General features: G+C 38.4%; 1 protein-coding gene across 11 annotated transcripts in view; it reads left to right on the top strand.

The window, feature by feature from the left end:
- LOC133521066 (disintegrin and metalloproteinase domain-containing protein 11) overlaps positions 1–22,833 on the top strand; it is an 813,047-nt gene that overhangs the window by 594,168 nt on the left and 196,046 nt on the right. For all 11 annotated transcript variants that reach the window (XM_061855801.1, XM_061855805.1, XM_061855799.1 and 8 more), the window contains one exon: positions 12,216–12,285. In XM_061855801.1, coding sequence (XP_061711785.1) covers positions 12,216–12,285 — 70 coding nt within the window. The remainder of the gene's footprint in view (positions 1–12,215; positions 12,286–22,833) is intronic.

The raw sequence follows: 22,833 nt of genomic DNA, 5'->3' as shown, positions 1-22,833 counted from the left end.
TAAATTCAATAAATAGTTCCTCAGATATTTTATCGTCCCACGACGGTCTTCCAGATAGACTTTAGTAATATTTTTCCTTTTATTGTTACAGGTGCCAATATACCAAATATATCATAAATTGACATAGTGATGCGTAAAATTTCTCGCTTAGTCGGCGTTTTCTTGAATTTCAGGATGGCTTCGGGTATATTTTTAAAAGACACATCGACTGCCAAAGTATCATGTGCTGGATCCCATAATAATCCCAAGGTTCGCTGAGTTTTATTTTCGCCATCCACCAACAAACTTTCTCCGTTAGTACTTAATTGATCTTTAGGTAAGTGTGACAAAACATTTTTGTTGTTACTTGTCCATCCACGTATCTCAAATCCTCCGAATTTATGCACCGTAGAAACATCGTCAATAATATTTATCGCTTCGCTTTCTGTGGGCAGCGAGTCTATGAAATCGTCTACGTAATGACTATGCATAATAGCTCGGACGGCGTTAGTCTTTGTTTCGGAGAATTGTTGAGCATTCTTATCTCTTATAAATTGTGCAATAAATGGGCTGCAATTTCCTCCAAATAAAAGTGACGTCATAATATATTGTTTTATTGGTTGATCTTGACTGTCGCGCCATAAAAATCTTAAGGCGTGTTGATCTTCTTCATTTTCCCTCTCTTTTGAAGTTACGCCGACACTTTCTAAGTTAAAATAATTTCTCACTGTTTCGTGCAGTAACACATCTGCGTTGTAATTATCAGCTGGCTCGCTCGCATCAATAAATAAAACTGACGATTCATCACAACAGGTTTGCTCGGCCGGCGACAACACGGCTGACGCACATGTACTTACAGGGGCGGCGCGCGCGCCGGGCAGGCCGCGGTTATCGTAGGTAAGGCGGCCAGCTTCATCAACAATAGGTGATGCGCCTGATTTGCCAAGAGGGAGCGAGCGATAACGCGAGGGAGAGTGAGACACGAATAGGATGTCGCTTGCAGTGCGTTTCTTTGACGAGTCTTGATTTATAGGGCCGTGCACACACCATCCTAAAACAGTTAACGTAGCACAAGGTTCGTTCCATTTACGCGAAATTATTTTTAGAGGCATAATTAGGTGATAATAATCTTGTCCAATCAATAGTTCCGGTTTCACATCCGTATTTTGATAATAGTAGTTATTTAATTCACTTAAGTGTTCGTAGTTTTTAATGTTTATTTTAGATAATTTTTGCACTGGTATATTCAGCTCCGACATTTTTCGAGCACGTAATTCAAAACATTCATTGTCCACGTTTGATATTTTTAAGTCCACTAGTTCCGATTTGCACAAGATTTCTCCAGAGTTCCAAGCACCACGTAAACGCAAATTTTGAGTTTTTCCAGTCAACCCCACTCGATTTACCACGTTTTCCGAAATCAATGAAATTGCCGCACCGTCGTCTAAAAAGGCGTGCGTTGTGATCACACCCTTAGGACCGTGAACATTGACACGAACAACTTTTAAAAGTACTTTGTTGTTATTATCACTAACGTTCGCCACAATACTGTTCTCAGACGCGGGCTCACTTTCGGGCTGTGAGGATTGGGAATCGTCTTCAGGCTCCACCTGGTCCAAATCCTTGTCTTCAGCGATAACATCAACGGCATGAACTTGCTTCGGGGTTTGTTTGTTGATAGGGTAATGAAGTAGTGCATGGTGTGGCTGTGCGCAACCGTCCTTGTCGCACATCGGCGCTCGGCAGGTTTCCTTATCATGATCAGCTGATAAGCATTTAAAACAAATCCCATTATTTCTCACAAAGTTCCATCGCTCTTTGCGTAATGATTTTTTAAATAGCCTGCAATTAATTAGGCTGTGAAAAGATAACTTGCAAAACTTGCATTTTTCTGTTTGTCGACTTGTCGTACAAACTGCATGTTGTTTAAATCCACTTTTATCAATACTGTAATTTATTTGCTGCATGTTTAGTAAACTGATACCAGATTCAGTAATTTTTGTAGCTTCTTCTGAGAGGAACTGTGATAATAATTCCAACTTGGTTAGCTTGATGTCGATTTTTATTTCTTTTTGTTTATAATAATAATCAGACCACTTAGTGAGTAAGGCCGTCGGTAACTTTGATAAGACGATTGTACAAATACTGACGCCTTTTAGGTACTCATCTCGGTTGAGCGTTTTTACTGCTGCCATGAAGTTTTTAATTTTTATTGAAAATTTCACAATGTCTCCAATATAATCTTGAGGCAAAGCAGGTAACTTCTTGATATCATTCATGATTTTATTTATGATTAATTCTGGGTTTCCAAATTGCAGTTGGAGGGTTGCCATGATGGTGTCGGGCGACGAACCGCTGGTAAGTAACGCCACTACTGCTTCTCGTGCCGCGCCGACGAGGCACTTCCTCAAACGCCACATATTTTCTTTAGCACTGTAATTACAGAGTTCTGTAGATTCATCAAAGGATTGTTTGAAGTTTAGCCACTCCATAGCATCACCAGAGAAGGTAGGTAGTTCTCGCGGTGTACTCAAACGACTGATTAAATTATTATTTTGTTTGCAGGTGGAAGCTGTGAGATCCTTGAGGGCCTGCGCCAGCATAGACACGGTGGCTTCTGAATCGTTGGCGGCAAGCGCCGGCGGGCGGCCAGTGACGTCACCCTCCTCGCGAGCCTGTTGAAGCACTTGTTGACCTTGGTCGATCCACTTCTCAATTCCACTTCCATTATCCTTCTTTTCAGACTTCGACGACATGTGACTGTATTTTTCTTCCAAGGCTGCTATATCTGCCGCTAATTTCTTTTGAACTAATTCCGACTGTATGCGAGCTAACTGTTCAGCAGCTTTTATTTTTAAATTTTTGCGTTCATCTAATAATAAACTCTTAAACGACGGAGATTTCTTCGACTTCGAGCGATTGCTACAGCGTGAACCGGATGGGTGTTGGGGCTCTTTATCAGCCGGGCTCAAAAACATTGTTGAAGTACCCTCTCCTGGCTCGGGTGCTACGTAAGTCTTGTCGAATTCCTTAACGTTTTTCTTCGAGTTTTCATCGGTAGACTCCTTAGTGAGTTGCTTCACATCACGTTCCTCCTTGTCCGCCTGTTTCATATCGCGTTCCTGCTTTTCACGTTCTTTTTTAACGTTTCTGCGGGTGTTCACCATCTTGCGCGGCGGTCATAAAATTTCCAGATCCGGTTCGAAGACCACTTTGTAGACTATAGATGGTGAAAGGGGTGCAGGGAAGAAGAGTAGCAGGAGAAAAAACAAGTAGGTATACGAAAATGAAATAGCTATAGCGGCCGCGAGGGACAGCGTCTGTGTGTGACAGTGGTCAGTTAGCAACTGATTTGGCTTCGATACAGGTACGTATGCATCTATGTATGTATATATAACGTTGCATGTCGCTCGTGCTCACTATTCAATGCGTAAGTATAGATTTATTTATATAAGAAGTACATCATCATACAAAATAGGTAAGTAAAAAAGGTATATTTAGATATAAGTATAGGTAAGTATTAGTTTTAAGTTTCTTTTTCAGATTCTGTCATCTACAATGTTTTAGTTTTATAAGTTCTGACATTCTATGTATATTTTATTATAATTGTTATTTTTATTAGTAAACTATTGAGTTGGTGCATAAATCATTGCACACTTTTATTTCATAGAATTTTTTCTAGGTTTCAATTCGGCTACACGCTAGAATAATCTATTATTCTACAGAATGTTCTAGGAGCTTTACTCCAAGGGGTATAAAAGGGCGCGCGCGTTCCGAGTTATTCAGTTTAGTTCAAAATGGAACCGCGTCAACTACGAGCGATCATGCTTTACGAGTATAATCTAGGAACGAGTGCAAGGCAAATGGCCGAGAAAATTAACACTGCGTTCGGACAAGGCACTATTGCTCATTCCACAGTGAGTTTATTGGTTTAAGTCTTTCGATAAGGGGGATACGAGTTGTGAAGACAAACCTCGCTCCGGTCGGCCAGTTGTCTTCGACGAAGACCTTCTACGCTCACATTTGGAAAGACAACCGGATGCGACTACCAGGGACTTGGAGAAGGAACTTGGGTACGACCATTCCACCATAATTCGGCACCTGCATTCCACCATAATGCAATGGGCTACCACAAAATAATGAGTCGTTGGACACCCCACGCTTTGACAGACAGCGAGCGCGCAGCACGCGTGACCATATGCGAAAGTCTCCTCCTGCAACCACACAGACAAGACTTTCTCAGGTCCATTGTCATTGTTGACGAATCCTGGGTTGACTACAACAACAAAACGCGGCAGGCCTATTGGGTTCTACGCGGAGAAAGGGCGCCAACTGAACCAAAGCCAGATCGTCATGGACGAAAGATAATGTTATCAGTTTTGTGGGACTGGCAGGGCATTCTCTATTGGGAACTGTTGGACGAGAAGCAGACTATTAACGCTACTATTTATGGAGAGCAACTGGAAAAGTTAGCCTCAAAAATAGCGACTAAGCGTCCAAAAAGGTTGTCTGTATTACTTCTTCAGGACAACGCTCGACCACATACTGCGAAGTCTGTCCGCCACATTCTGGAAAAGCTGAACTGGACAGTGGTACCTCACCCGCCATACAGTCCTGATATTGCGACGTCGGACTATTGTCTGTTTCGGGCTCTAAAGTTACATCTAAGAAAGAAGAAGTTTGAAAACTATGAACAACTCCAAGACGATATTGCCCAGTTTTTTGACCACCAGCCTCCTGCTTTTTGGGAACACGGCATAATGTCTTTGCCAGGGAGATGGTTACATGTTGTTGAACATAACGGTCATTATATTGTGGATTCATAAAAAATATTTTTAACAAATGTGTTTGAGTGTCCGAGAACTTATGCACCAACCTGATATTTTGGTTATCGATCAGCAAATTAACGTGTTTTATGTGTGTGTATTTATGTTATTGTGTTTATGTTATACTATTTTAGGTTTAGGTTTAAAGATCATTTATTCCCATTAAGAATTTTACAATTCACTTATTATGCGAACATAAAACCATAATTAAATATATATTCATATATATAACATATATAATGCATGTTAATGTATAATTTCAAATGAGATGTACAAATTGATGTATTAGTTAGAGAGTTAAAAAACAAAAAAAAAATACATAGAAAAATACTTTTTTTTACGTGCATCGACTAGTAAAAACTAGTTTTTACTTAAATACATTTTTGAACAATTAGTCAAAACTAGTTTTCTCCAAAGCACTTTTCAAAAACTAGTTTTGACAGAAAAATACCTGTTAAAAACTAATTTTCATTGAGGCCTGGCAGAAAACTAGTTGTAACTAGTGAAAACGTATTTTCTAAAAGGCGATACGAAAAACTAGTTTTAACTTTAACCAGTTAGGAACTCAAAATTTGGAACATATCCAATAATGGATTTCTATTATCTCCAAATAATGGAGAGCTCCCTAAAAATAAATTTATTGAAATTGAACCAAAACGACGGTAAAAATAAGGTTGAAATTTTTCAATTTTTAAAACATCCCGAACTTCAAAGGCTTGTCAATCTTAGTAATTTAAAGGCCAGACATTTTTAATACAATTTTCACTTTAACGACATTGTAAAAAGCCGTTTTTTCCCTAAGGCCAGGTTTAGCTTCCCATAAAACAAAAATGGTGAAAGCACCGAAAAGCATGATCGATTTACAAACCTTTTAGCAAATTACTGACGTGGCATGGATAACGAACAGAGTAGCGCATTCCGATTTTAAAATATTATTTTGTTTTGATATTAATTTAATCCCTGTCAATTTTTTTGTTAGCGTAAAAAGTCGTATCCGCACTTTTTAAATTCAAATATACCGAATTATTCTTATACACCGTGTTTTTATTGAATTCCGTTAACTTCGGGGTATCGGTAAGTAAGTACGTTTAACGAAACTAAATGGCTTAGTTAATTTTCAAAAAGGTTTTTTTTTAATAAAAAGTAATGAAAGTTGCATATAGCGTTGTTGTAACACAGGCATTACATTTAACTCAACCAAACAATTGAAAACTGTGACATATGAATGTCATTTCGACCATCGATCGTCCGAGATTATAATAGTTACTTACGTTTAGTAGCAAATGTATGAACTCGTACTAAACACTAATCAATATGTAAACAGGCGCTAAGGCAAGTGTACACATCTCTAAGGGCCTTATAACATAAAAAATAATTATTGTATATCCGAAATGGAGTTAATTACAATACCGGTATCTCTGAGAAAGTTACTTAATGTAAGCTCAGGGATGCAACCTTGAAATTAACGGAAAAAAAAAACACGGTACACGACGACGACGGTGGTACGGATAAATACGGTGTTTTTTTAAACTCCGTTAACATCGGGGTTTGTACATTTAAGTAATCTGAATGGCTTCTTTAAAAAAAAAATTGATGTTAGCCCCCCGTGCGTCTCGGTCGCGAAAATACATGTACAGACAAATACGATTTAAATGCACGCGCGACTGAATCCAAGCCGATGCCGCCGAAGCCTCTAAGTCGTTAGGCCTCTAAGTCGATGGCAAACAAACTTTCTGGCCACCAATAGTAAGGGCAGTGGGGAGAAACTGCAGCTGTTCGGGCGTTCTCGGCTCCATTCGTCTCGGCATTGCTACGAACAATTATTATGCTTGGCAGAACTTGACGTTCCTTTGCGGGCACAACCACAGATAAAATAACCACTTGAATTTGACAACCCTAAATAGCCATTTGAAAAGGATAGTGCCATACATTAGAAAGGGACAACATGATTCGTCCCTGAATCGCTGTCAAACTTTTTTTTTCCTTTATGTACGGTAGTACTATTATTTATTCTGTGATAAGGGTTCCAAAAGTTTGCAGTATTTTGTGTGGTATATGGACGCCTTCAACTTCAGATATACGCGTTGCCTACCCGTTACAATCATTACAATCAATTTAAAGAATCCTATTTTGTAGTTCCTCGGAAAAACCGCGATAGGGAGTTGAACCCACAATTAATTGTGAAAAAAATCCGTTAACACCCGTTGAGATCCGTTGTCTTTACACAAACACACAAAAAGAACGAAATTTCACATTAGCAGGCTACTGCCTTCGATATGACGATCACTCGGTCAAGAAGCCATATCAAAGAAAAAATCAACCTCTGTGCATCCCTTTCGCACTTAATATATACATGTATGGATGCAATTCGGATCAAATATCAAATCAATACCACATTTCAAAGATCTGAATACACGTCAAGGGCTAATAAATGGCTGAAAATTGCTCTAAAGCCCAAACTTTCCGCAGGCAACAAATTATAACGAAACTGTTTGTTGGCAAAATTTAAGTAATAGCGGATTTTGGATCTCTTGCCAAAAATTAATTTTACAAACGACTACTGTTTGCGATACGAGCATTATTAAGATTTTTAGAAGATATCATATGTATAGTAATTATTTTATTCTAATAAAGCTCTTAAACAATCTACAAAATTAAACCTAGAAATAAAATAACATCATCTACTATAAAATATACATACCTACAAAACAAAGAACCAATTACAAAAATAATACCCCTTCTAACAGGTCGGTCTGCATCATGGACCCCATGATACTGGCGACATTACCTCTCTGTATGGCAAGGGAAATACGTTGAGAGAGGTACGCGCCAGCCCTGGGGTCCCCTGTGGTGTCGACCAGCCGCGCCGACAGTGCTGCCATGAATATTTTCATGTCGGCTGACCAGGGACCGAAAGTCTCAACCGCGAGCGCCGCAAACTCATAGTCGTCGAGCAACGTCGAGTATTTGCGGTGCTTGAGTACTTGGGCCTGGTCAGCGGCATATATGTATAGTTTTTTTTCTTTTTTATACGAAATAGAGTATTTATATTTATTTGAATCTAAATATAAATCAGCAAGTAATATTCGCATAAAATGTTTTATAACATGAATTTATTTTTCCCAATCGGGGAAATCCTGAAGAAAGGCCAGGTCAAGAGCACACTGAACCGTGGAGCGTATATGAGGAATGTTATGAATTCTTTCTGGTTACTATTCTGCTAACGTTGTTAATCTAACCAAATCTTACGTGGTCGCAGCAACATGCTTTGTTTCGGCATCAATTTTTTATAGTCGGAATGGCTAAATGTTGTGTTAAAAATTTGGTTTTCCTGTTTCAATATAGGGTAAATCGCTAGTTACTAGCTACCCTTCAATAACTGGCCACGTTATACTAAAATGAATTCTGTTTGTAGGTAAACAGATTTCATTTTTAGTATGAGGTATTATCATTTATTGTTATTAATACGTCATTGGATCGATCTTTTACCAATAACGACCTTCAACTTCGATTTTCGACATTTTGATGTATATATATTTAGAAAATTATGCAAAAATATTTTTTCTGTAAATTGCATATTTTTCATTCGCGAGATACCAAATAGCCCAATCGGATTAAGACCAACCTCGAAATCTCTAGAACAGTTATGAAAGGGTGTAGCAGGATAGCCTAGGAAAAATTGCCCCCAGCGATTTTGGGCCGAAACTGTAATCAAACGATGCCTTTTGGGGAGGTTATACTCTGCACAAAGTTTCATCCCTCTTTTACCCCCTGGGGGTGAAAAAAACCCGATTAACCCCAAAACTGTTTTAATTATTTTTTCCTAAACTATGAAAGTGACGAATTTCAAATTTCGTACAAATATTAATAAGACTAAAAGCTATGTGCTAAAAAAATATTAACCCCCTAACCATTGAAATTCTTGTAAAAAAAAACAAAAATAAAAAAAGAATCAACCTGTATATCAAGTTTGGCTCATGGTACCACACCATTTTTTTTTTCAAAAATGAACCAGTTTATATTCTACATGATACAAAAGTTTCATGGACCTACTCCAGAAGGAACATTGCGAAATTAATATGTATTTGCTCTTTGGTGCGTACTATTCATTGAACTCCCACTAAGAGCCTTGCATTATTAATAAACAATGGCTTGCGATCGGACCGCTGCTCGTGCCCGATTTGAAAAAGGTGGTGATAAAGAAGAATGAATCAAACTCATTTGTACATGGATCTCAAGTTTGGCTCATGGTACACACACCATTTTTTTTTTCAAAAATGTACCAATTTATATTCTATATTATATAAAAGTTTCATGGACCTACTCCAGAAGAAACATTGCGAAATTAAAATAAACGTACTATTTCGTAGCTACTAATCATTATACTCGTATCATGCTTAATACGCAACGTCTCGGACCCGAAAACAAAATAATTTAAAAAAACCGGCCAAGAGCATGTCGGGCCACGCTCGGTGTAGGGTTCCGTAGTTACTCTTCCGTCACAATAGGCGAAACTGGAGCTTAAAGTATAGTAAATTGTTAACCAAGGGATGAAACGGTACCTTTCACGTGAGTTAAACAAATAGGCAAATTTGCATAATCAGTACCTAATTAAAGTATGTCTTTTTACTATGAAGGGGAAACTTTTTGCGATAACTCAAAAACAGCTAAACTGATCATGTCCGCTATAGTTTTCATTTAATGTCTTTCTTAAGCTCTACTTCCACGATTTTTTTAATTTTTTTTGGACCTATGGTTCAAAAGTTAGAGGGGGGGGACTAATTTATTTTTCTTTCGGAGCGATTATCTCCGAATATATTCACTTAATCAAAAAATGTTTGTTGAAGACCCCTATTAGTTTTGAAATACCTTTCCAACGATACCCCACACTGTAGGAATGAAGCAAAAAACAAAAATTCACCCCCACTTTACGTGTAGGGGAGGTACCCTCAAAAAAATTAAATTTTTAGATTTTATTGTACGACTTTGTCGGCTTTATTGGTTTATATATCCATGCTAAATTTCAGCATTCTAGCACTAACGATCACGGAGCAAAGCCTCGGACAGACAGACAGACAGACAGGCAGGCGGACATGGCGAAACTATAAGGGTTCCTAGTTGACTACGGAACCCTAAAAATGTTTTTATAAATACAAATGAGTTTGATTCATACTTCTTTATCCCCACCTTTTTCAAATCGGGCACGAGCAGCGCCAGCGGTCCGATCGCAAGCCATTGTTTATTAATAATGCAAGGCTCTTAGTGGGAGTTCAATGAATAGTACGCACCAAAGAGCCAATACATATTAATTTCGCAATGTTCCTTCTGGAGTAGGTCCATGAAACTTTTGTATCATGTAGAATATAAACTGGTTCATTTTTGAAAAAAAAAATGGTGTGGTACCATGAGCCAAACTTGATATACAGGTTGATTCTTTTTTTATTTTTGTTTTTTTTACAAGAATTTCAATGGTTAGGGGGTTAATATTTTTTTAGCACATAGCTTTTAGTCTTATTAATATTTGTACGAAATTTGAAATTCGTCACTTTCATAGTTTAGGAAAAAATAATTAAAACAGTTTTGGGGTTAATCGGGTGTTTTTCACCCCCAGGGGGTAACAGAGGGATGAAACTTTGTGCAGAGTATAACCTCCCCAAAAGGCATCGTTTGATTACAGTTTCGGCCCAAAATCGCTGGGGGCAATTTTTCCTAGGCTATCCTGCTACACCCTTTGGTATGTACATAAATTAAAGGCCCCTTTTTCATGCCCGGTGTGGGCATGGCAATAAGCTTTCACTTCTTCTTACACAATATTCATATTAAATCCATAGCTAAAGAGAAAAAAAGAAAAAACAAATAAGTCGCATACTTTTTCATATGCCGTCTTATCCTCATGGTCCCCGAAGCTCAAATTTTAAGACACGCAAACCGGGATCCCAGAAATTGTAGTAGTGAAATTTAATTACTAATGTTTAAACCCCATTTAAGACCTAAAATCTGTTTTTGCTATTACATTATTTAGCCCTAAAAAGCTTTCTTCCATTAATTTTAGTAACTTTGTATTGCGTAGCACTCGTGTACCTGCTAATTATGGATCTACGAATGTTTATTCGATTTTAAATCCGCTAAATAGTTTAGGCGCCAGAAGAAAAAATATGATTTAATATTCGGAGTCCTCTCAAGGCGGTTGGTTTAATTTTTCTGTAATAAAACAAGTGTAAACAAGTTGTGCAGGGTAAGAGGTATCTACCGATACGTCATTTAAAAAAATCCGTCCAGTATCCTAAGCTACAGGGTGTATTGAATCATCAGTACTTAAACCCATAACCCTACTTTCTGGTTAAGTCGCAGTCGAGTAAAATGTTAATATTGGGTTAGATCACGTACAAATGTATAGTCAAAAGTGAAATTCATATTCCTCCGAGTTTCCTATTAAGAGAATGTCCCATGGAAGTGAAAAAGCGTTAAACTTAGATTCAGCAAGTATTTTCTATAACAAGATGTATTTTTTCCGCAAAGATATACCGGACTTTTTTCTGTAGAAATTAATAAGCTTTAATGTTGCCTTACACTATATTTTCATAAAGATGATGATGAAGGATGGTACACATTTTCCAAGATGGCTGCGATTTCTCAAGGTCCCCAAATGTGAAATGGCGCGGGCATGAAAAAGGGGACGTTAATTAATATACATACCAATTTCATGACTGTTCGAGAGATTTCGAGGTTGGTCCTAATCTGATTGTGCCAAATAAAATGTCGAAAAAACGTGGTTCCCTTGAACCACGTGGCCGTTGTCATTCTGAAAAGTGGAACCAATGTTGTAAGAATAACATTATGTTAAAACAGAAAGTAAACACTGCCCAACCATGACGAAACAAAGCGAGCAAGTGCGAACTATTAAGACAACAAAAACGATACATGTTTCAGTTGCATTACTTGCGATCATTGCACCAAGCAACAGCGTTTAACATTAACAAGACAATACCTGAATTTTTTTTTATACTACGTCGGTGGCAAACAAGTATACGGCCCGCCTGATGGTAAGCTAAACCCGACCCCCCCCTCGTTGAGCTCTTGCAACCTTACTCACCAGCAGGAACACAACACTATGAGTATAAAATAATATTTAATAAACTATAGTTCATGAAAGATTCTAATAAGATTGAAAAGGAGTGTACAGTCAGCGTCAAATACTTTGTAGCAACCAAAGTAGCCAAATAGTTCGGTACACCCTATATTTAGTATGGTGTACCGAACTATTTGGCCACTTTGACTGCTACAAAGTATTTGACGCTGACTGTACATTGTAATGCACAATGCTCCTTACGAGGTTAAACTGTAAACAGATTCTGCTAATTTATTAGGTATATGTCTTTCAAAAATTAACTTTATTTCTTTTGTTCACAGGCAACTGCTAGCACCTAACCTGAAACAAACACACTTCCTGTCCAACGGCGTTGAAACTGAAATAAGACAAGTAAGTTAAATAACTAATCATTTTTAGACATGGCTTCAATAATTAAAGTACCAGGCAGAGTTAGACCAGAAGATTTTAGCGCTTTTTTAGATCATATTTGACGACCAGTTTGGCCTAGTGGGTAGTGACCCCGCCTACGAAGCCGATGGTCCCGGGTTCAAATCCTGGTAAGGGCATTTATTCGTGTGATGAGCATGGATATTTGTTCCTGAGTCATGGGTGTTTTCTATGTATTTAGGTATTTATAAATATTTATATATTATATATATCGTTGTCTAAGTACCCTCAACACAAGCCTTATTGAGCTTACTGTGGGACTTAGTCAATTTGTGTAATAATGTCCTATAATATTCATTATTTTATTTTATTCATTATATTTATTTTATATTACTGTTACCAAAAATATGAATAGCAATATATCGAGGGCTTCAGGCCAAAGGGGCGTATACGCAAAAATGCCATTTTTCGTTTTTAACGGCATCGTATTCGTCTTGTAACAATACGTAAGCACAATTTTTTTCATAATTTTATCATAACAATTAGTTAAGTAAATAATTAAAAAATCATTTGGCGTATAACAGACAGTCATAATTTTATGTCGTTCCAAAAAGCCGTACTGAAGGCGTATAAGTGATATTTTCATTCAGTCCCCGATATTCATCGGAGTATAAAGGCGTACGTACATACTTCTCTCACGTGACAGTGCGAACCACCAAATAGTGTCACGCTATATAGGCGTACATACATACGACCATAAACTTTTACCAACTATCCTCAAAGTGCGTCGCGGCAAAGAGGCGTATGAACATACGACCGTACAAGAATTACGTTGGCCTTCAAATAATGCCGGGCCAAAGGGGCGCGGAGACAGCGTCCTTGATTGCCGCATATTGCTATCCCTTTCTGTCAAACGGGTAAGCGCACTAGGGCCTCCTGTCTCTCAGTCAGTGTCTAGTGCGTTACAGTATGGTGTGCATCTCGTGCGAATAATAATAATAAAGTGCTCTGATGCTGATGGCTCTGCCCTGGGCATTCAAGAATGACGTGGGCGGCTGTCTCCTCTGCCTCCAAGTACTCTCTGCAGAGGGAGCTATCTGTAACACGTAGGGTTAGTAGGTGTTTGTTTAGTGGGGCGTGGCCGGTTATTGCCCCAGTCAAAAGCCGGACCTGTGGCCTCTTCAGCTGTCTCAGCCTCCTCGACAAACCGGGGTCGATTGTCGGGAGGGCTTCCTTCGCCTGCCTGCACGTGCCTAGGTTAGACCAGTACGGTTGGTGTTTTACCTTGGTGTTGTGTCGCAGCATGTTCCGGAGCCAGGCATAAGGCAGAGGAATAATTGGCTCCGGTCCTGCCACCCTCAGTTCCGAACATCGTCTCGCCAATATGTCGGCCGCATCGTTCTCTCGCGAGTTGCTGTGTCCCGTGATCCACTGCAGAGTTAAGCTGATGGTGGTGCTTACCTCTGACAGAGCTTTGTGGCATTTGTAGATTAGCCCTGAGGTCAAAGTATAACTTTGCAGAGCTTGTAGTACTGGCCAACTATCAGATAGTATGCGGATGGAGTAGTCCAATACTTTCCTTGAGGCGATTGCGTGTGCTGCCATTATGATGCCAATTCTGCCTGGAAGACTGTGTTGTGGGCACCTAGTCAAGTCCTAGTGGTGTTGAGATATGCATGTTTAGGTCCTCTGAGAATACTCCAGCGCCAGTGCCCGACCTTGTCTTTGATCCATCCGTGAAGATTCTCAGCTCTCATGGGTTGAGTCCTTCACGAGGTTCTTCGTGTAACTGTATCTTAATTTCTTGTCGAAGACGAATTGTCTGGGTATCCTGTCAGTCACCGCTTCTATTAGCGGTTCCTTACCTATCGCCTCGTAGAGGATCTCGGCCCTGAGGTCAAAGTATAACTTTGCAGAGCTTGTAGTACTGGCTAACTATCAGAGAGTATGCGGATGGAGTAGTCCAATACTTTCCTTGAGGCGATTTCGTGTGCTGCTATTATGATGCCAATTCTGCCTGGAAGACTGTGTTGTGGGCACCTAGTCAAGTCCTAGTGGTGTTGAGATATGTATGTTTAGGTCCTCTGAGAATACTCCAGCGCCAGTGCCTGACCTTGTCTTTGATCCATCCGTGATGATTCTCAGCTCTCATGGGTTGAGTCCTTCACGAGGTTCTTCGTGTAACTGTATCTTAATTTCTTGTCGAAGACGAATTGTCTGGGTATCCTGTCAGTCACCGCTTCTATTAGCGGTTCCTTACCTATCGCCTCGTAGAGGATCTCGGTGTGTGGTACCCTAGGTGGTCTCCAGAGATTAGATTTTTTGAGACGTACCGCCGTAGCTAGCGCTTCCTGTTGTATAAAGAGGTGCAGCGGCGGCAGGCTCAGTAAGGCTTCCAGGGCCGCGGTTGGTATTGTCCTCATGCAGCCCGTGGTCGCCATACAGGCCAACCTCTGGATTCGTTGTAGTTCAGCTTCAACTACGGATAGTGTGGTGCGTGGTCACCAAACTATCGCACTGTAGCTTATTATTGGTCGCATGGCTGCCTGGTAAAGCCATAGAGTTATCTTTGGGGTTAGCCCCCAGGTTCTACCCACTATCCTACGACATTGCCAGATTACGACTGTGGCTTTGTCAATTTTGCCGTTTAGGTGATTGCTCTAATTCAATTTGCTGTCAAGTATTGGGAGCGTGCACGACTGTCACGCAACCTAGTGTCCGCAAGTCTAGGGGAAAACGTCAATTCACTACATCTTATAAAACTACTCTAAAACTAAAAACTACTGAACGGATTTTCATACGACTTTCATCTATCAATAGAGTGATTCTTGAGGAAGGCTTAAGTATATAACTTGTTAAGGTTTTGTGTAAATTGTTTGAAATATAACGATGTTGTCGGAAAATCTCACGCTGGCTAGGAGCTTTAATCGAAAACGCTGCCTAATCCGTTTGAGCTATAACAACACAACGTATGGTGGGGTTGTTTCTCATTCATAGGTCTACAAAAAAGTCCGCGATGTTAAATGTCTATCTTTTAAGGATAACTTACTATATCCATTCTTAACTTCTAGAAAAAGATCACGTAATATGTGGCATTTGCAAAGCTATTTACATGGATACATTATTAACAATTATCAAAATAAATACGTTAGTTATATTAAGCATTTCATACAGATTGCAATGGTCCCTTACACCATTCAATTTAAATGAATATTTCAGGAGTAATCGTAAATCAAAGTTTCATTTCGAGCCATATAATTGTACGAAATGTTAAAGACGTTATCCGCAGTTAGTTCAAATTTTTACCACCTTATGCGCTGGGATCGCTTTACTTACCCCCACCACGCACTTCGCACGGTCCCAATTACCCCTAAATACTTTACTTCCGCAGATAGTTGGAGTTCAGTGTCGAACAGGCGGAAGTGTTTGTTGGTGAACATAACCAGCTCAGTTTTGTTGGGATTGTCTGAGAGTTCGTTGTTAAAACACCAGTGTTCCACGATGGCTAGTGCAGAGCGGGTAACATCGCATACCGTACCTGCATGATTGCCGCTCGTCAGTATTACTATGTCGTCAGCATAGCCGATTGTGTAATAGTGATTATTGTTTAGTGTGGTGATCAGGTCATTCACCACAAGGTTCCATAGTAGTGGCGATAGGCCTCCTCCTTGGGGGCATCCTTTTGCCATTAATGCCTGCTGTGTTTCGCCCGTCCCGAGTTTGATGGTTCGTTGGCTCAACATGTTGTTTATCCATTCTGTCATAACTGCATTCGCGCCATGTCTTACCAGTGCTGCTGTAATGCTACTGAACCTGGTCCTGTCGAAAGCCCTTTCTATATCTATGAAGGTTCCTAAGCACATGGATCTGTTTTTGACCGCCACCTCAATTTTACTTACTACTGCGTGAAGTGCCGATTCTGTAGATTTGCCAGGGCTGTAGGCATATTGGTTTGGATGCAAGGGCACATGAATTTGCACCCTCTCTCTAAGGTACCTGTCACACAACCTCTCTAATGTTTTCAACATGAAAGAGGTCAGGCTGATGGGCCTGAAGGATTTGGGGTCCGAGTAGTCGTTTTTACCTGGTTTCGGTATAAAGATAACTTTGACCTCCCTCCATTGCTTCGGCACGTACCAGTGAGCCAGACAGGCGCGCAGAACGATGGTCAGCTTCAGAGTGAGATGCTTCCCACCCCATTTAAGAAGCGCAGGGAAGATCCCATCCATTCCTGAAGATTTGTAGGAGTCAAAGCTGTTTAAGCTGTAAGAGGTAAGGTAAGGTGTAGGAAGATTACCTCATATTTCTGTAGCCACTCGTCCTCCGTCGGGGTGGTAGTAATTCTTAAGTGTAACATTCCTCTGTTATAATTTGATGGAGACGTAAATGAGTTAAGTTGTTAGCTAAACTACTTTTAGGTTTATTAGTACAGAAGATTTAATATTGTTTCTTTTTATGAAATGACGATAAATGATGTCGTATTTATTTGTTTAGAAGTATTGATTAATATTTTATTGTTTAAGATAGTTATAATTTAGTTACCATGGTACCATTAAAGAAGGAGTAATGTTTATTGTCTGAATACAAGTTTTGATACGTTTTAACTTTAACCTTTTGTTTTAGTTAATGCACTCTAAATTTAATCGTTTGATTGTTTCTTGACTGCTTTTTTAGTAAAGCTGTCATTGTGTTGTCTTAGCAATTTCCATGCATCCTTTACTACCAATTTCAATTTTATTCTTTTCTATAAAATCGTTTTGTACTACTCGACTTTTGAGCGACTACCATTTACCTACTATCACAAATAGTAAAAATGATCTTATTGGAATTCAGTTAAGTCAGTTTTCTTAAGTAAGCCCACACGTCTTAACTCTAGCTCCCAGCGAAGTGCTAAACGACTGCTATTATAGGCAAAAATCAGAATAAGCGGCGTGATTGTCTTTTGAAACACTTCTTCTCATCGTGTGGGTTGTAAGATTGATGTACCTTAAAAACCCTGGTGTTAGAGTTATTGAGTCGCCAAAGGCCTCTGACATGGCTCTCATGACGAGCACCACCGGATAGATAGCAGCCGGAACCAACGACTTTACACCGTGCCTTCCGAAACACAGAATCATCTTACTTTTCGGACAATCAGGTGATTCAGCCTACAATGTCCTAGCCAAACCGGGAATAGTCTCACAAAGTCACAAAGCGACTTTTACTTGACAGTGTCCCCACCGGGATTCGAACCCGAAACCTCCGAATCGAGAGACAACCGCTCTAACCATTAGACCACGGAGGCTATTGAAACACTGATATGCTCAAAGTGGCAATTCAAAATAGTTACTTACCCAATCGGTAACCAGCTCGAGTCGACATTGCTTAATCTCGTGGACAGTTGTGACACTATCAAAACCATCAGGAATAATTTTAATGGTAAAATCTAGATGAATTTATGAATATTTAGTCAAAATATAATTTGGCGCCCTATTATACGGCCACAAATAAAGGATACTTACACGATAGATTCGTCAGCCCAGACGGGCGTATAAAAATCAGAAAAAATAGAAGAAACTACACAATGATGACTAAATTACTGTAAATTTAAAGTATTTTGCATTATTAACAGTATTTCCACCTTTCATGATTAAATTATCGAATAGAAAAAAAAATGAATTATACGACCATAAATCTCAAGTATTTTTCAAAAAATTTCAACCTATATGTCGGAAATTACTGTCGTGGTAAAGAGGCGTAACTACATAATTACTGCTTTTTAGAATACGTAGAACGAAACTAGGCATGACACATGAAACAGACAGTAATTTAAATACTCTATGCAAAATTGTAGAACAATCGGTACATTGTAACAAAAGTTATTCAGTTTTTTGTCTCTCCTGAAAAGTAGGGTTCTTGCTTATACGCCCCTTTAGCATGAAGCCCTCGATATACCTTTCTGTAGTTACTTCATCGATTGGAAACCAGATTAAACAACTTTTTCTCGATAAAAAATCACGAACGTAGATTTCAAATGCACCATTGTAAATTTGTAACTATTTTCGCAGTAAGAGTTATAACAGGAAAATTGCTTTAAATATGCGTAATGTACTTTACTAAAAGTAACAATTAGATAGCAAATATATATCCGCAATGTCCATCCGCTCAGTTCTAATCGAGCTGCGTTCTGAGAATAACTAGAATTCACTGCAATTCAAGAAGTCCCTACACACATTAATGTTTTCCAATTTAATATTTTAATGTTCTTACAGTTGCTACATAATAAGGGGTGCTTTTTAAGTTATTTTGTTCAAATGTATTCACATCTTTTAACTTTTTCTTCATAAGTCGAGATCTCATATTTGACATAAAGGGCATGTTATTCTTCAATTTTAATATATTCCGCAGTAGATATTTACTACCAACTTTAACCACCATTATTTTTTTTATACAAAACTTACTTACTTACTTACTGTAACAGTAAATGCACAAGTCTTCAGAACAATTTTACCTACCTTCCATACGGGATACTTACAAGAGCGAATCTCCACATAGCAGTATCGTAAAGCGCCATCTAGTGCGATTTATGCACAAACTTTTAATCGTGGGCAACAAAACTCTTGCACCGAGATTAAGTGCTGTAAATAGATTGCTTCCCGGCAAAGTGGAAAGAAAACTGCAGTTTAGATAAAATACTATGAGCGTCTGCGTAAACCTCTAGCCGTTGGTGGGGTTGTACAGATTTTATAACCTCACTAGTTTACAAGAACACTGAACTTAGATAAAATATTGAGTAAAAAGGTTCGTCGACATATCCAATATTTGTTTAAACCTTTTGAACGCCAAGAACACCTAAAGTCGTCGTTACTAGTCATGCCCACCGCGCCAAGGACAACTATAGTTGTTATGATGGACGCTGTCAAAGTCACCTTCACACTTTCGAGTAAGGTTTACATTAGCTCGCTTTTGTGAGTAATTGGTTTCTTCCGAAAAATTAAAAGTTGATTTAAAAAAAAATTGGTTGTCGACAAAACCTTCCCTATAAAACTAGATAACGATCTGCACATAAAGTTCTGAACTTAAAGAAATCTAGAATATAGAAAATCGCACAGGTAAGTGCTTGAAAGTTGAAACATTATTCATGCAAAATGTAAATATGCACAGCACGGCGAGGTAAAGAAAATGGCACAAAGAACAGGCGGAGCTCAAACATAACATGCATATTTACTCAAGCGAAGAACTAGCTGTTTGCAATAAAATTCAAAATGCTTCGTCGATCATTTACTTCCCCAGTAGATTGAGCATTTAGAACGACTTTGAATACCTTTCGCGTCAAATGATAGTCTCTAACAGTTCCTTTAAGTCTCAACCATCAAATATTTATTTAGCAAATAGGACACAGGATCACTTTTACATGTAAAATTTTTAAAAGCAATAAAAATTACCAAAATACAATTACAAATATGGAATCCATTAAATATTAGATACCTTATTACAAATGTATACAGTCTCTAAATGTCAAACTACACAAAAGAACTATGGTAAAATATATTTTAATTATCATACGAATTATTTAAAAAAGATATGTTTTTACCGTATTTCTATTACTTAAATGATATATGTCTAAATAAATCAATGTACTTAACTTACAACAATGTCTACAAAAGTTCATGTGACAGCTATTCCATATAAAAATGAACTATCATTCGACACGAGAGGTATAAGAAGCGCATATATTCACTCCCATAGTAATTAAGTATATATGAACGCAAACGCTTAGTTCAGTTGCATCCACTACTATGATCTCTGCATGACTATCATGATTATTAGGGAGTGCTCTCGGAACCGGTTTTGTATACAAATACAGTACCGGAACCAGGAATTCCCGGTTCTCGCCATACGAATTCAGTACCGGGAGCATTCCCTTATCATGGTCGTCAGTAATTATGAGCTGTTTTTGTATATCTACAATTTTGTGAGTTAGCAATGGTGCGGTGGTATATAACTTTATTAGTATGCCTGTTCACCTCGAGTTTTCGTATAAGTTTCATAATACGGGATTTATAGGAGGTAGTCTATTCGCTTCACATAACCTGCAATATCGGAGTAATGAAGAAATATGGACTGAGCATAGGCCGACCTGACACTGTTAGTAAGAATAATAGTGTAGTTATTGAATTGAAAATGAAATTAACACATTCTGTGCCAGCACGAGCTATGCACTACGAACGTAACCGATAACACGGGGAAAAAGCGTATGTAGCGAAAAGGGCCTATTCCGAACAGAGAACTATATAGCGGTTGCTGGCAGTGAATGTGTAAAAGTTAACATGAAAATCGGGGTCGGCCTTTCTTGTCCATTTCGTCCATATTGCACGATTTTAGCTTAGGGTGGTAACTATCTATTAATAAGCAATGGTCTAACGCAAGGCTCCATATATTATTTAGACATAAAATTACAGTGTCGCCTAAAATTACGCGGACTAATTTATTTACTACGATATATTTATTACCATTACATATTTTATTTAGCTTAAAATATCATTTTCTCATGTTATAACGTGTAGCATGATGCAATATTTGTTCTTTGAACACGAATCTTCGAACACTTGGGAAATATATTTACCACAAATACGAGCATAGGCCTTGATCACTCATATCGAGTACAATGGCGAGGGAGTGCCGTCGGCCGAGTACCGAGTACTGAGCAATTGGCCAAGGGCACTTGCTCGCTACTGTACTCGGTAGTCTGTACTTATGATCAAGTCAATAAATAATCTGTATGTGGCCTTATACTGATAATCACGTGTAGTATAGTCTCGTCTGGAAACATCGACACGATGCAAATATTTATATTGGTGGAGCGTTCTTAATATTAGTAGTTTATAAATATATTATAACATTATACGCCGCTTTCAGCAGGCACATGTTACTGCATTCAAGTGTTAAGTAATTCTAAAAAAAGGAACCCTGTTTAATTATAGTGTAAGTAAATATGGAGCAACTATGTCAATAAAAATAAAATAACAGAAACTATGAGCAAAGATAAAATATTGTAAGGAAAATAAATAGTAATTTGGCGAATGTGCGACGCGACGGGGTGGTCTAGGGGTTCATGGCGTTAGCCAGCCGGATAGCTAAAGACGCCGTTTCGGACGTGTCCTTCGCCACTGGAGGGCTTTGCCACTTTTTCTTTAATATATGACATCAATTTGAGTTTATAAGCAACGAAGCTTGCTGAGTTGCTTAAGTGAGGTACGAGATTGAAAAGCTTGATTATATCACTATTGTATACAATACTTTTTCTACGAGTCAACAAAAATAATACTTTAAACGAGTAAAATCTTATAGGTAAACAAGTCAATACGGCAATTTAAGATACGCGAGCAGACGCGATACCTTCATACTCGTACGCGCCCCGGCCGCCGGGGCCCGGCGGGTTGTTCAACTACACCTTCTCGTAACTCATGAGGCCCTGGTACTTGCTCCTTGCTAAATTCAATTTTTAGACAGTTTTTTCTCGATTTTGGCCACCGTAGCCTATGGATACTAATAAGCAATGGTAAGCGGTTTTCGTAGTCTATGGACGTTGCTATATTAAGGGTGTCACATGTGCGTTTATGACTTATGAAACAATTGTTTCTACTATACAACCTAAAATAAATAATTAATTTGAGCTATCGTTTTGTTTCGTCTTCTTGACCGCGGCGAGCTGTGATTGGTCCATTTCATTATATTTGATTAAACCGTTTCGAAATGAATATTATAGTTGAGTTGGGACCCATAGCATTTTCGCATCTTATCCTACCTTTCTGCGCGCTTGCCATTATTAATTATATTTACGCCCTTCATTAATATTTATACGTTAATAAAAATACCGGCTAATACGGCGACCGTTCAAAAGCGTAATTGAAATTAAATGGGGACCCTTCTCATTATTACTTGTATACATTTTCCATTAGACAGCAAAATTATTCTGTGCTCAAGTACATTCAAAATCAAAATATTTATCCCTACTTTAATTAGAAGCTTGCAGTGCTAACGTCGAGTTTTGTAGAAATGTTTCTGTATTATCTTAGTGATCTTCCGTGATCATTACAATACTTTTTGTATTTTTTTTTCAAGATTTAAAGTTAACTTCAATAGTAATAAATTGATTGATAGTTAATTAAAATCAAAGGCGAAAATAAATCCTTTTCCATACCCGTAGGTAAGTCTTCGTTAATATTATACCCCCAAACGTATAGTAACACTTTGAATTTCGCACCTTTTTCTATTGACAAATTAGTTTGCTATACTATATACTGTAATGCGTGTTAAGACTAATTAAACAAAGCTAAAAAAAAAAATTGTTCTTTAAATACAGCTATTATTTGTCGCAATTTTCTGCTAATTCGACCACATAAAAAGCTACATTTGCATACTTTAAAAATAATTCTCGGAAAATATGCGAGATGCTAAAAAATCTACTCCGATGTAATTTAATACTTATTTCAAATAGAAATCTCCACCAGTTCACTTAACAGTCTTGTTAAGTGTGCTTCAGTTAAAACGGTTACAGTCAAGTGTCCT

The sequence above is a fragment of the Cydia pomonella genome, chromosome 9 (assembly GCF_033807575.1).
Source record: "Cydia pomonella isolate Wapato2018A chromosome 9, ilCydPomo1, whole genome shotgun sequence".
Lineage (NCBI taxonomy): Eukaryota > Metazoa > Arthropoda > Insecta > Lepidoptera > Tortricidae > Cydia > Cydia pomonella.
This window is presented reverse-complemented; position numbering and strand designations above follow the sequence as displayed.